Here is a 13643-nt window from a genome sequence, read left to right on the forward strand (position 1 = left end):
CGTCCTCCTATTGTTCAGTTCTGAAGTCAGTGGACCTGCGGAGCTTCTCTGCAGCTGCAGTCCTGCATCACCTGCGCAGTGCTTCTTGCACACAGACTGGCAAAGGAAAAGATAAAAACAAATGTTTTCATCGACTACGGGGCAGTGACTACTGATTTGAATCGTTGATTATCAGGGTGCAGCCTTACTTTGCAGCTCGTCTATAACAGAGGGTGTCAAACTCAATTTCATCCTGGGTCACATAAGCGTCTTGTTGCCCTTTGGATAGGTATCTACTTGTTATCATATTACATAATTGTCTCTGCATTTGATTATTATTGGATTAATAATAGCTTAATTCTAAAACAGAAGTCTAGGGAATAATGACAAGCAGACATTCCAGTGTACAACTGTTAGACAAAGTAGAATAATAAAATCACAATAACACTGAATGTTGTTTCAGTTTGTGTTGCCTACAAGGCTTCAAATCCAAAATGATTTTTGCTTCAAAATTTGTTTGGCTGCTACTATTAAAGTTACAAGTTACAACCACTTGGCTGGAGTGCTACTGCTGGAAAGGGTTATAAGGGTTATATACAGTGATTTAGCAGCTACATGACTTCAGTATGTGGGAAAACAACATTGGAAAGCATTCTGGGACATCTAGTTTATGGACACCGTATTTGCATTACACAGCAGAGAGCATAGTATTGCACAAATGATATTCTTTGCATGTTCTCGCAGGCCACTTAAAATGAGTTGCCGGGCCAGATTCAGATTGACATGTGAGGTCTAAAGTGTTATCCGACCGTGTTTAAGTCCAGAAGTGTTTGTACATGTTCTGAACAGCCACACTTGACAAGCATGAGAGGGACAAAACATGATGAATCATATAGACGTGGACAGTGGCGTACAATGGAGTCTCCTCCAAGGCATTCATGATGTTGCACATCCAAAAAGTGCTGTAAGTCGTTGGGTTCAAACCCTGTTTAGTTTCACACGCCCAGCCAAAGTGGGCGAAGCAAAAATGAAAAGCTGTGGGGGAGGGTGTTTCAGACTAATGCACACTTCCTTTGAAGCTTACTGGTGACTGAACCCTCCAGAGGTGAATATATGTAAAGAGCAAACACATATAGTTAAATACAGGAAAGTGTTGTGGCTGACATGGGAACTAAGTCAGCTGACAGGATTAATTTAGTTTTGAAAACTGATCCGTCCTTGAAGGCTCTCTTTAATGGCAGAGCAGCTCCTGAGGTCACTCTGATAATTCATGGTGAGCGAAGGAAAGTGATGGAGGCTGTCAGCTCATTGCTCTCACTCCTGCTATTCATGAAAATTGACCACAGAAATGGGGAGAGTCTCACTCTGTCCTCCTCCCTTCAGATGGTGTTTACAGTGAGACCTTCAGCTATTTAAAATGCAGAAAGGCTCGTTGTCATTTCAAGCATGTCAGCTATTCCCCGTGGCTCCAGTCCACCCTGACATGGACAGTATAGAGCCAAAATAGCGGATTTCCATTGATGCTGCGCGCACCAATGGCCCCATCTACAGTCCACAGAGGAATACAGCAGGAGGCTGACTCTCTGCAGACTGAGCTGAAATATGACTTGTTTATGTTTGACTTGATTTAAGGAAACAGCTGCTGTCTGTCTTCTGAGAGTAAACTAAGTGATCATGGTTTAATGAGCCGTTCTCTCTTGCCTCGTGCAGTGTGATATATTAAAATGTAGCCACCTCCTGCTGGTTGTGAGGCTTTGAAGGATCGTGTAGCAGACTCAGTGGAAAGCTGTTGAGCTTGATAGATTATCATCTTTTACATTTGCTGTCTTGTTAATGAATTGTTGACTTTGTGGGGAGTTTTCATAGTGGGTTCTGCTTTATTCATTTTCAACTTTTCTGTTTCATCCTGATTTAGTGGAAGAATGCTGATGAGCATGAAATAATTTTTGGATTGGATTGATCAGCTGTGTTCATGGTTTTAGGATATGAAAGTCTATATATTTTGAAAAATGTTCAGTAAAAGTGAGTATAACATACATTTTGTATGCTACTCAAACAGACACACCTCCAGCCACTAAGACTGGTGTATAAATCAAAGGCTGTGCAAGTTGTGTTTGATTGTTAATGCATCATTCAGATATGAAGATTGTAATATAATATGTGCTTGAAGAAACAGGAATTGTACATTAGCTGACATGCTGTGTGTCACTTGTTTTTCATGTATGTTTATTGCAGCATACAGGATATTAGATAACATTTCATTTCAACCATTAAAAAGGTCCAGTGTGTAAGATTTATGGGATGTTTTGGAAGATTAATACAGAAATTGAATATAAAATTCATAAATATGTTTTCATTGGTGTATAATCACCGGAAAAAAAAAGAATTGTTGTGGTTTTGTTACCTTAGAACAAGCCATTTATATCTAAAGAGGGAGCAGGTCCTCTTCCATGGCAGCCACCACGTTGCACAACATGTTTCTACAGTAGCCCAGAACAGACATACCAAACTTTACATATTGCCTTAAGTGTTTTTGACAAGTTTCACAGCCGCCATAGGTTTTACACAGGTACATGCTTGGTGGAGAAGGGGGTGGTGAGTTGTTTGTAATCTGCAAGCTCACCGCTAGATGCCACTAAATCCTACACACTGACCCTTTAAAATATCAGGATAAAAATGAGATGCTGCATTATGTTACTTAAAAAACAAAAATTTCCTTCATATTCCAGAAGCTTTGCTTCAAAATACTGCCACCTTTTTTAAATATGTCATTGAAATGACTTAATTCTTCATTCACATGGCAAACACAATTACTATATATATATATATATATATATATATATATATATATATATATACATATATATGCCATGTGAATGTGTGTATGTGTGTGTGTGTTAGGAAAAAAAGTGAAAATAATATACAAAATTACCCAAGTGAAAGCATAAATACCCATGTATAGTACTGTGTATGAATATATTTAAAAACATAAAATATAATATAAACAATAAAAAAATAGAACTGGAATATAAAAAGAAAAAATAGAAATATAATATAAATAATGCAATATAGTACATATGATATAAATAAAAGAAGGAAAGGGGAGGAAAAGTTATAGCAACTTATGAATCTCACCTATTTTTTTTTCTACCATTCACATATAATGTGTGTATATACTCTTACAGACCCATAGATATATACAAACTGTACCACTGTGTGAACACACACATATACACACATATATTCATATAATAATATGTAGTTATTATGTAGGAGTGATAACGATCAAGGAACAACACAATAATGATAATGAGGAACTTAATGAGGTCTAAACTGTTGCATTTAGACATCAGATTCAAATTTCTCAAATGTATGTCTACATGCAGCAAACACAACATCATTTGGGTTTAACAGTCAAACTTCAAGTAACAAGTGTCTTAGAGCAACAGCCAAGTCTTATATTCACATTTTTCACAGGCAGGTTTCATGTTTTTCATCAGTTACTTGAACTGTTAGGTGTTTAATAGTAATAGATTATTCTTTGACCTTTACTACTGAAACATCATGAAATGGTGGGAAAAGTCTTCAAATGTCTTATTTTGTTCAGTCAACAGTAAAAACCTAAAAGATATTTAGTTCACAATGACATGTTTTATTAAGCTGCCAATCCTCACACTGGAGCTAAAACCAAAGTATGTTTTCTACTTTTCTTTTATAAATGCCTTAAAGAAAAACTAAATTGCTGACTGTGAATCTCGTGATTAATGAACTAATTTGTTCATCTCTGTGATATTCACAGGAACAGATAAATAATCATGTGTGTGTTGTTACTGTGGATGTGCAAACAGGTTTAGCTGTCAGATGAAATCAGTTCTGTATTTACATTGTTGTGTTTTAGAAACGACTGGATCAACGTGGGCATCTGTTACCCACAAGGCACCACCTTCACCATCCTCGCCGACATCCACAACCGGCTGACCAAACAGACCCGCAAGACCGGCGTCTTCATGAGGACGATGCAGAGGGAGAAGGTCAACCACTCCCATCTGGCCAGAGGATACTACTACTGGGAGGAGGACACTGGGTCAGACACACATACACACACACACAGACCACCATATTAGTCACTTCATCACACAAGCAAACTTACAGCAGTAGGTTTGCCTGCATTTGCAGTTTATTTTTCAAGTTGCAGAGTTTTGGAGACATCAGCCGTAGAGATGTTTGTCTTTTCTAGAATAGAGGATGAAGTGGCACTCGGCTTGTGGTGCTTATTGAGCCAAAAAACTACATCTGAAAAATTCAAAATTTTCCAGAACTCATGACCTGGTTACTCAAGATAATCCACACACTTTGTTGAGCAGTTTCATGTAGGAACTACTTTCTTTCGGCAGTAGAATCTACTGGATCAACTTTCTTTCTAATAGATGGTCGTGATTCTGGAAAGAGACGCTGATTTTGAAATTTTCAGGTGTATTTTTCTGGTGCTTTGAGCACCACAAGCTGAGTGCCATTTAGTCCCATTATAATGGAGAGAAAGCAGACAGCTCTACGACTGATATCACCAAAACTCTGCAACCCACACCAAAACTATCCAGATAGATAAATAGCCCTACGGGCCAGAGGAACAATATGTATTTGTAAGAAAGATTTAATAAAAAAGACTAAACTCATTTAATCCAACGAATCGCTTTGTTGAAATTGCTGATTTTATTGGAGGATTTTTTGAAGTGATTGTGTTGTGAAATTTGACAATAAAAGCTCTTTTTGAAATCCTCAGTAACAGCTTAAAGACATTCAGCTCAGCCCTATTAAATTCTTTATTGCATGCTTTATTTTGATAGCTGTTACCAAATGATACCAAAGTATTCAAATAGGGTCACAAATTTTCATAGCTTGGAGATTACTATGAGCTCAGAAAGGAGGAGATAGCTTGGATGCATCACAGATGCACGACTTTTTGTCCATGAAGTATTCTGTACTATCTGAGCAGCTCCTGAGGGAACAGAACAGAGTGACTTTGAGACGATCACAGTTTGCTTTCACCTGAACAGTCCCAAGGACTTCAGCTGCCTGTGCATTGTTGATATGGATTTCTAATTGTTCTGCTTATCGTTCTATCCCTCTTGGTATCTAATAACTCTCCGCTGACAGCGTAGCTTTATTTCACCTCTGTCATCATATCAACCTCAAATACTTAACAGCACTACGTTATCAGGACATCTGATTGGTTATTCACTCAAGGAATATAATGCCACAACAATAATGATACCGACATCCAAATTACACAGTGACAAGAATATGTTTCACAGTCTCACACCAATGAGGAAATAAAATCAATCAGTTCGTGCCATCAGGTCTCTGCATTCCCAAATAACACTGATTGATAACCATGATCGATAACAAAAAACAATCTCATAATTACGAGATCAGGATGTCATACTTCTGTCATTCATCTCCAGGTTAGATGTATGGCTAGATGTCAACTCCATCAAATAGAAATTCTGACGTCTTACAGAGTTGACAAAATGTTCCATTTCTTCATTTCACATCATAGTCATAGTGAGCAGCCATTTTATTTTTTAAAGTGTCTCAGAGTTCTCTTAATGTTAATCAAAATACACATTTTTTAAACCATAATTCTTATTTAGCTTTGATTTATAAGGACTACAGAGTTGACATGTTATGTTAAGACACATCTGATAGCGATATTTTTTAATGAATTTGTGCAGCATTCACTCTGTTTTTAAGACAGGAAGTGAGACAGGGGTCCTTAGGGTATAGCTAAACATTATTATGCCTGATTAAATCATGTTTTTGTAAAAATCTGACAGAGTTGATGGAAATCTGGGACATTACAAGATTGTTTTCTCATAATTATTAAATTCCACATCCTATCTCATGGGTCATTATAAGATATGGAAGTCATAATTATGAGATATGGCTCCAGTTGTTTTTGTTCTTGGTGAATGCAGTTCGCCTCCATAGAGATAGATGTGGGACTGAACTAAAGGATAAGCAGAGGTCCCATAAACCCTCAGTACTTCATGTTAACAAAGATAAATCTGTAATTCACAATTTCATTTTTTGGCTGCAAAGTCTCAGATGAAGTGTGCGATGGCTGAAGTTTCCCTGTGTGTTTTTTTACAGCCTGCTCTTCCTGAAGGTGAAGGCCCATAACGACAGGGACCAGTTTGCCTTCTGCTCCGTCAAAGGTTGCGAGAGGGTGAAGATCACAGCCGTCATCCCTAAAGGCAGTCCACCCAGCAACTGCATGGCCCAGGCCTACCCGAGACACGCCGAGCTGCCCGTGGTGGACGTCCCCATGCCCAAGAAGATACCCAACGCCCGGCTGGTGAGAGGAGGAGGGAGGGGGTACAGTGATCCAGTGCCTGGAGAAGTAGGGAGTGGCTAGAGACACATGTAAAGTTACTGACTAACTGATTAAACCCTGACTTGATTGGGACCGTTTGATTGGCTGCAGGGTTTGAGTGCTCCCACTACCATACTATATGGTACTTTATTACTGCACTATAACCATTTATAACCATTAACAAATATGGATAAGTTGTGTCTTACGTCATTTATATACTCAGTATTTACTACTCACCACACTGTTCTTCATGAAGGGCTGAGGATCTACCCAGAACCATCTGTTTTTGAAGAACCTTTTTTTGAAGAAAACATTTTAGAAGAACGAGGTCTTCTAGGATTGGTGAAATTCTTGAGGATCTCTTTTGTCAAGGGTTTTTTGTGCTCTAATATAAAAGGGTTCTTGGTAGAACCCTGAGTGGGTCCTAGATATATCCCTTGGAATATAAAAAGGATCTTGGTATAGACTCCTTGATTCTTGTTAGCACCCTTAGAAGGTGGAAAAGTTCTGGATAGAAACTCCAGAGAAGGTTCTAGTTTGAACCAGGAGGAGTTCTCCTTTAGAATTTCTCATCGGGGATTCTGGATATGACCCTTTTTTTTTGGGTTCTAGGTAGAACTCTCTGAAATGGATCCAAGTGGAACCTTTATAAAAGGTTCTGCCGGAAACCAAAAATGGTGGGGACAAGCCGAGGAACCCTTTATAGTTCTAGTTAGCACCTTTATTTCTAAGTGCGTAAACACTGTGTCAGGTGGTAAAATCAAAGATAGTTTCAGAAATCTGAGCAAGAAATACAAGAACAAACAAACAAATGTGCTTTTCCTTAAAGGAACAGAAATGTGAAACATTTGACAAAATTGTAAATCTACAAATTTAAATCATTTGGCAGTCCTGTCCTCAGTTTCTCACGGTGAAAAAGGCCTACAGCACACACACACACACACACACACACACACACACACACACAATACCTGTGGTGTCCTATAAACCTGAAGAATGTCCATATTACACAATTTGCATCTGCTAATCATCATGATAATTAAATGTTCATATATTTTCATTCTGAATACATTTAGTAGATGTGTACATGTGTGATTTTTGTATCTTAATCTGTACATTCTGCTTTTACTGTGAGTTTATCGTGCTTATATTTTTGCAATTCCATTTCTATGAAATCCATTCCACCGTAATGAACGTCTCATTTGCTGTGTTCTTATTTACATCGTTTTTCTCTCGACTCCATCCTGTTACATTTTCATGCTGCTGAATCTCAATTTCCCCACAGCAGTGATTACAAATGTAATCTCTTCCTGTGATTATTTCATCTCATTTGTTTTAGCTCTGTGTGATGAAAACTGGCTTTAAATTGTTTCTGTGTGTATTAATCCCAGCTCTGTTCGTTTGCTTGTTTCCTCTCAGCACACACCAGAACACTTCCTGGAGGTCAAACTGGAGTCCTACAACACACGCTTCTTCCACATCAAGGAGGACTTTGCCTTTACTGAGGTATCCTTTGTCTCATACACACAATAGAATAGCAGGTGTACAACTATGGCTGAACAGCTTACAAGTTCTCAGACAGTATTTTGGTGGAATAAACCTTTAAACTATAGGTACTTGGACAGAAAGTTGTATATGACTGGAATAAGCCTTAACTGTAAGTACTTGGCAGAAAGTAGTATTTGTGTGGCATATAGCGTTAAAACTATTAAACCTTTAAACCTTTAAATATAGATACTTGGACAGAAAGTATTTGGGTGGAATAAACCTTTGAAACCATATGTAGTGAAACAGAAAGTATCATTTGGGTGGAATGTACCTTTAAAACCATAAGTTGTTGGAAAGTAACACTTGGGTGGAATAAACCTTTAAACTATAAGTAGTCAAACAGAAAGTATTATTTGAGTGGAAAGTCCCTTTAAAACTATAAGTTGTTAGACAGTAGTACTTGGGTGGAGTAAACCTTAAAACTATAACAAGGCATTTGGATGGAATATTTGTCTTGTGTGGGTGGAATTAACCTTTAAACTATAGATACTTGGACAGAAAGTATTTAGGTGGAATTGACATTTTAAACCATAGCAAAGTATTTGAATGGAATACTTCTCTTGTTTGAGTGGAATATTAGTAGTGAAAAAGAGAGTAGTATTTTGGTGGAATAAACCTTTTATACTATAACATAATATTTGGGTGGAATAAGCCTTTGAAACTACAACAGAGTTTTTGGATGGAACACTGTCTTGTCACAGTCAGTCACATCACTAGGTGGCGCTGTGGTGAAAAACAAGAGCCCTTGTACTTTGGTCCTGAAACTGCAGCCTCCTCTACTGCAGGAACCGGGTTCTGAGTTACTGAACAGAAATGATGATAATATACAGAATGTCACCTTCAGTCCTGTAGAGGAGACACAATTCAGAGACACAATACAGGTTTCACTTTCACACCAGGACATGTAACTGTATGTTTCCATTTATCCCAGTAACTCTGCCCAGTTAGATCTGCTGTATGACCAGTGGTAAATCTAACGTTTTGAATGTCAGTTAATTTCCTTCAGCTAAATACAAAAGTTAGGATTTCTTGTTGTGAAACATCAAATCCTCAGATCAGAAAGAACTTTGGTTCTATCAGACAGAACAAACTGAAACATCATCACGCTCCATCAGTAACACAGAACTGAGAAAATCTACGGCTTTGATTGCTTCATGCCTGGATTACTGCAGTTTATTGTTCACCAGCTGAAGTAAACAAACCAGAGTCTAGTTGGTACTGCAGTACTCATGAACTCATGTAAGACAGAACACACCACCTGTATCTGCTGACTCACACTGGCTCTCACTTTATGATTCAAGCCTTCAATACATTTACGTCTCTTGCTATTCAGAAGATTCAATTAAAAGTCCATCACTTTTACTCACACTCACAAACATAGGAATTAAAATTTTCTGATTACTTCAGAATTATGTAATTAGTTTTATTTGCATTCCTCTGTGATGCAAATCACAAGAATACAGCTGACTCTATTTGTTTTTCTTTTTTTGTGTTAACTTTCTGCCTCTGATTGGTTTGCATTTGTCAGTGTGGTGATACACTCTGCTTATTAAATGTCTCCTCTGCTGTTCCTCCTCTACCTGCTCTCTGTTCCAGTGTGGTTTCATACAGATGAAATGAGCATGATGTAGTAGAGCAGAGCTGAGTAATGTGTGACTGACTGAAAAATGTATAGGATTTTTAAGAATGAACAGTGGTGGTAGTGTTTCTGATTGGCAGGTTACACTCAGAGTCTACATCTGGTTATATACCTAAATGTCCTATTCTTCACTTTTAGCTAAATTTTCTTACTCTCCATGGTTCTGTTGGGAATTCTTAAATGTGGATGTGTTTATTCCAACCATTTGCGAACAAAGAAAATGTTCGGTGGTCCACCCAAACCTTTACACACAACTGATCAGGACAAAAGACTAATCATACCAGTGATGAAATATAAGATACATGCCAGTGTTAATGTGGCAGGTCACCATATACACCTGGGTCAGATAAATGAAGAATAGCACATAATTTAATTCCCACAGCTTTGTTTTATTAGTTCTGATTTCTTTTTTTAAAATCATAGATATTTCATTGTCATTTCAAACTCCTAAAATTGAAACTTGAAAACTATAATTTATTTTTTATGACCTCTCATGGCCTCTTGGGAGTCACTGGTTTATTCGTCACGGTTTGTCTGAGGTTTGCAATGTGTGAGAAAATAACCCTGAAGATGTCATAGTGATGTCATCAGGGTTGTCTCAGCTTGGGCTTGGAGACTACAAATTTATAACAGAAAGCCTGAGTTGCAAACTGGAACTGTAGAATTTGGAGGATGTGGGTCTAATGACAGTGAAGGTCTAATGAAACATTCTATCCAGTTGCATTATGGGAAATGTAGGCTCAATATACTCCATTTTAATAAATGAATTTGTAGCTCACTTAGTTTTAAAAGTGATAAAAACTTATTCATTTTTTTACAGCGTGTTTATTGGAAAAGTATGCAGTGTTGTCATTTACTGACCCCAGAGCTGTAACGCAATTGGCTGGCTGTGTTGTAACAGGTGAATGGCAAGAAGCTGTACCAACCAGAGGATGGGGTGCAGCTGACAGTGATCGACGGGCATGATGGGAAGGTGGTGGAGAGCAAAGACTTCAGGAACTCCATCCTGCAGGGCATCCCAGCACAGATCGACAACTACGTCAGCGGACTGAGGGACGGGTGAGAGGCCGCTCTAGTAGATACAGCATACATTCTGGAGACACGTGGAGTTACCATCAGTTAAAAGTGGACACTGAAATGATGTGCTGTCTCTCGCTCTGTCCTCAGATCTGTTGTCCTCATAACATCTAAGGGACGTCTGTTTACCAGAGGATCCTGGACTAAAGTCCTGGAGAGGCTTGGAGCAGACAAGAGCATCAAATTGAAAGGTAATTATACCAAGGCTGCAACTATCAATTATTTTCATTATCGATTAATCTGTTGATTATTTTCTCAATCAATTGATTAGTTGTTTTGTCCTTAAAATGTCATATATGTATATATATATATATATGTACATATATATATATACATACATATATATACATATATACATATATGTCATATATTCAGTTTTCCTGTCAAAGAAGACTAAGAAAACAAAAAATATTCACTTTTAAGAAGCTGAAATCAGAGAATTTGGACGTTTTTTAATTAAAAAGGGACTCGAAACAATTAATCAAAAAATCCAAATAGTTGGTAATTAATTTAATAGGTGATTAATCATTGCAGTTCTAAATTATACTATATCTTGATCAAGATTTATTGAGATAAATGTGCTCACAGTGGAGCATTTCAGCATCAGTACCTGGAACGCTTTGGACAAAACATCTAGCATTTTCAAGAAAAATGCACTAGAGAGCAGTGTTGCTTCATTTGTTGCATTTTACTCAGGTCACAATGTTACAGTGAAGTCCAGGTATTATTATTTTCTGATCATTTTACAGTGTTTACCAGGTTTAATGACTGATTCAGAACAACTTTAGAGATATTTACTCTGTTAAATACATCTGTGTACAATTATGATGTTTCATAACTGAGAAAATTAATAATAACTTTTTGCCAAAACTGCCATTGGTCCTTTATTTCAAATAATAAATAATTTTTTTGAACTCTGAAACTTTAAAACTATGTCACATCCACAATTGTAAAAACAGCTTTGTTTAAATACAAGTTCACATGCATCAAAACTGGCACAACCCGAAGCAACAGAATGGAAAACAACATAGGATGCAACAGACAACTGTCTGGCTGTTGATACAGATGTCTGCTCAAGGAAACAGATATGTATTATGCGTGCACATGGGAAAATAAAAAAGAAAATAAATCAGTGTTGACTTTCCCAAATTATGAAAGCATTCTTTCTTTCTGACCTAGAGAAGATAAAGGCTTCTTCATGGAGGTAGTTGTGTTTGTCTGTGGTTGGAGGCAGATAGAGATCCATCTTTGTGATTTCTGCCTGGAAGTTGTGTGAAAAAATGTACTTTCCATCTTTCTTGGTTATGACAGAAAACTTTCCAGTTCAGATCGCAGCACCTGCTATAAACATTTAAAGTGAATGAGCGATGCTGTCCCTCCCTTAAAGCAAGGCACTGAGCTCCTCAGCTTCTCCACCAGTAGAAGAGAATTGTAGCAATTGGTCGTAGTATCTTATTAAAATGTAACGAAATAATCCTACATGAGTCACAAGTGTTAATGAAAATGGAAATGATAAAACTATAGGATATAACAGCCTGTTCTCACTCCAAAAACGTCAAATATGGCAGCTTGATCACTTCCTCTATGCTTCAAACTAATCAGTGTGGGCCTAGAATAATGTCACAATATTATTCTACGGTAGCAATGTTTGATGATATGACAAAACACAGAAAAATATTTTTGGTATATTGTTGTATTTGTATAGAAATCAGCATTCACTTCTTTTTAAGATGTAAGTTCCATTCTATTCCGTTCCATTGCTTTCAGTTACATCGTGCTGCATTGCGTTGCATTACATACCCAAACCATGATCTGTTTCTAAGCCTACCCAAATAATTTTGTTGCCTTTATTTTGAAATTCTACCCAGACATTGAATATTTATTATTGCTAACTTGACCACAGAGCCCTGCACGTGCAAAACTGACACTAGACGAAGACCTCCAGCATCACAGTTTGAAGCATAGGGCCACTGACCAAACTGCTGTGTTTGAGGAGTGAGAACATGTTGGATATAGATGTATGGTTGGATGTATGTGGTGTCAAACAAGCAAAACAGTGCCACAGCAGGTATTATGGATTGCAGAACCTGTTCAGAATTATAGCTCAGATGATTCACTTACTTTACTGTCCTCTGGTCTCCCTGCAGATAAGCTGGCATTCGTGGGCTTCAAGGGCTCCTTCCGCCCTGACTGGGTCCATCTGGAGGTGGACTCCGAACGAGCCAAGATCCATCAGGTCCTGCCTGTCCCTGTGGTCCACAAGATGAAGCTATGAATGGCAGGCATTGTGGGGAGGACAGAGACTATGTACCCCCAGATACTGACTCACATACCCCCCCCCCCCCCAATAAAACATGTACAGACACACAGTTACACATACATGTACACACTGCCAGCACTACAGAGCTCCAAGCCATTGGTCCAGGATCAAATGGTGTTTTTTTGAGGGTTGGCGGTGAAAAATTATGTGATTCGGTGTGTTGGACAGAGCAAGACCCTCTCCCGTGGCAAGCACTGCCCACAGCCCATCAGTAGAGGGCGTTAAGGTGCAAACACATCCTCTGGTGGCCATATTGGAGGTCCTCAGCTCTTTGGAACGGCCAGAAATGTGGCTGTCTCCACAGACATTAGTAGACATGATTGATATTGGTTTCTTACTTAACACTCATTGCGTCACTAACATCATTGTTACATTTCCATAATGTGTCCTTGTCAGATAAACTAACCATTAGATGTGGTCAGCAGACCATCACTGCTGTGCTGTCAATACATCCATTTTGTGCACTAGTAAACATGGATATACGGTAAGCTCATTAGCTCTTCCACAAAGCCAAACACATGGACCAGCTCTTGTCAAACTACATCTAGTAAAGCTTCAAGTTCAACCTTTGATATTACTCTGTCCTCTAACAGACTTCACTATTGGTTGGTACCATTTGGTGTCAGGTGACGCTGTGCTTGGAATTAACTCAGCCATACATTGTCCAAATAGGTCTTAAAGCAAAATGAACAGTCATACATGAGGGT

General features: G+C 38.2%; 1 protein-coding gene across 1 annotated transcript in view; it reads left to right on the top strand.

Annotated features, from left to right (window-relative positions):
• cemip (cell migration inducing hyaluronidase 1) overlaps window positions 1–13208 on the top strand; it is a 328468-nt gene extending 315260 nt beyond the window's left edge. Inside the window, exons 24-29 of the mRNA XM_084722276.1 lie at window positions 3878–4063; window positions 6130–6334; window positions 7772–7858; window positions 10441–10598; window positions 10707–10807; window positions 12764–13208. Of these exons, the coding sequence (XP_084578402.1) occupies window positions 3878–4063; window positions 6130–6334; window positions 7772–7858; window positions 10441–10598; window positions 10707–10807; window positions 12764–12891 (865 nt within the window). The 3' untranslated portion in view covers window positions 12892–13208. The remainder of the gene's footprint in view (window positions 1–3877; window positions 4064–6129; window positions 6335–7771; window positions 7859–10440; window positions 10599–10706; window positions 10808–12763) is intronic.
• Window positions 13209–13643: the final 435 nt, after the last annotated feature.

Source organism: Lutjanus erythropterus, chromosome 1 (genome assembly GCF_056507025.1).
Source record: "Lutjanus erythropterus isolate fLutEry1 chromosome 1, fLutEry1.hap2, whole genome shotgun sequence".
NCBI classification, from domain to species: Eukaryota; Metazoa; Chordata; class Actinopteri; order Lutjaniformes; family Lutjanidae; genus Lutjanus; species Lutjanus erythropterus.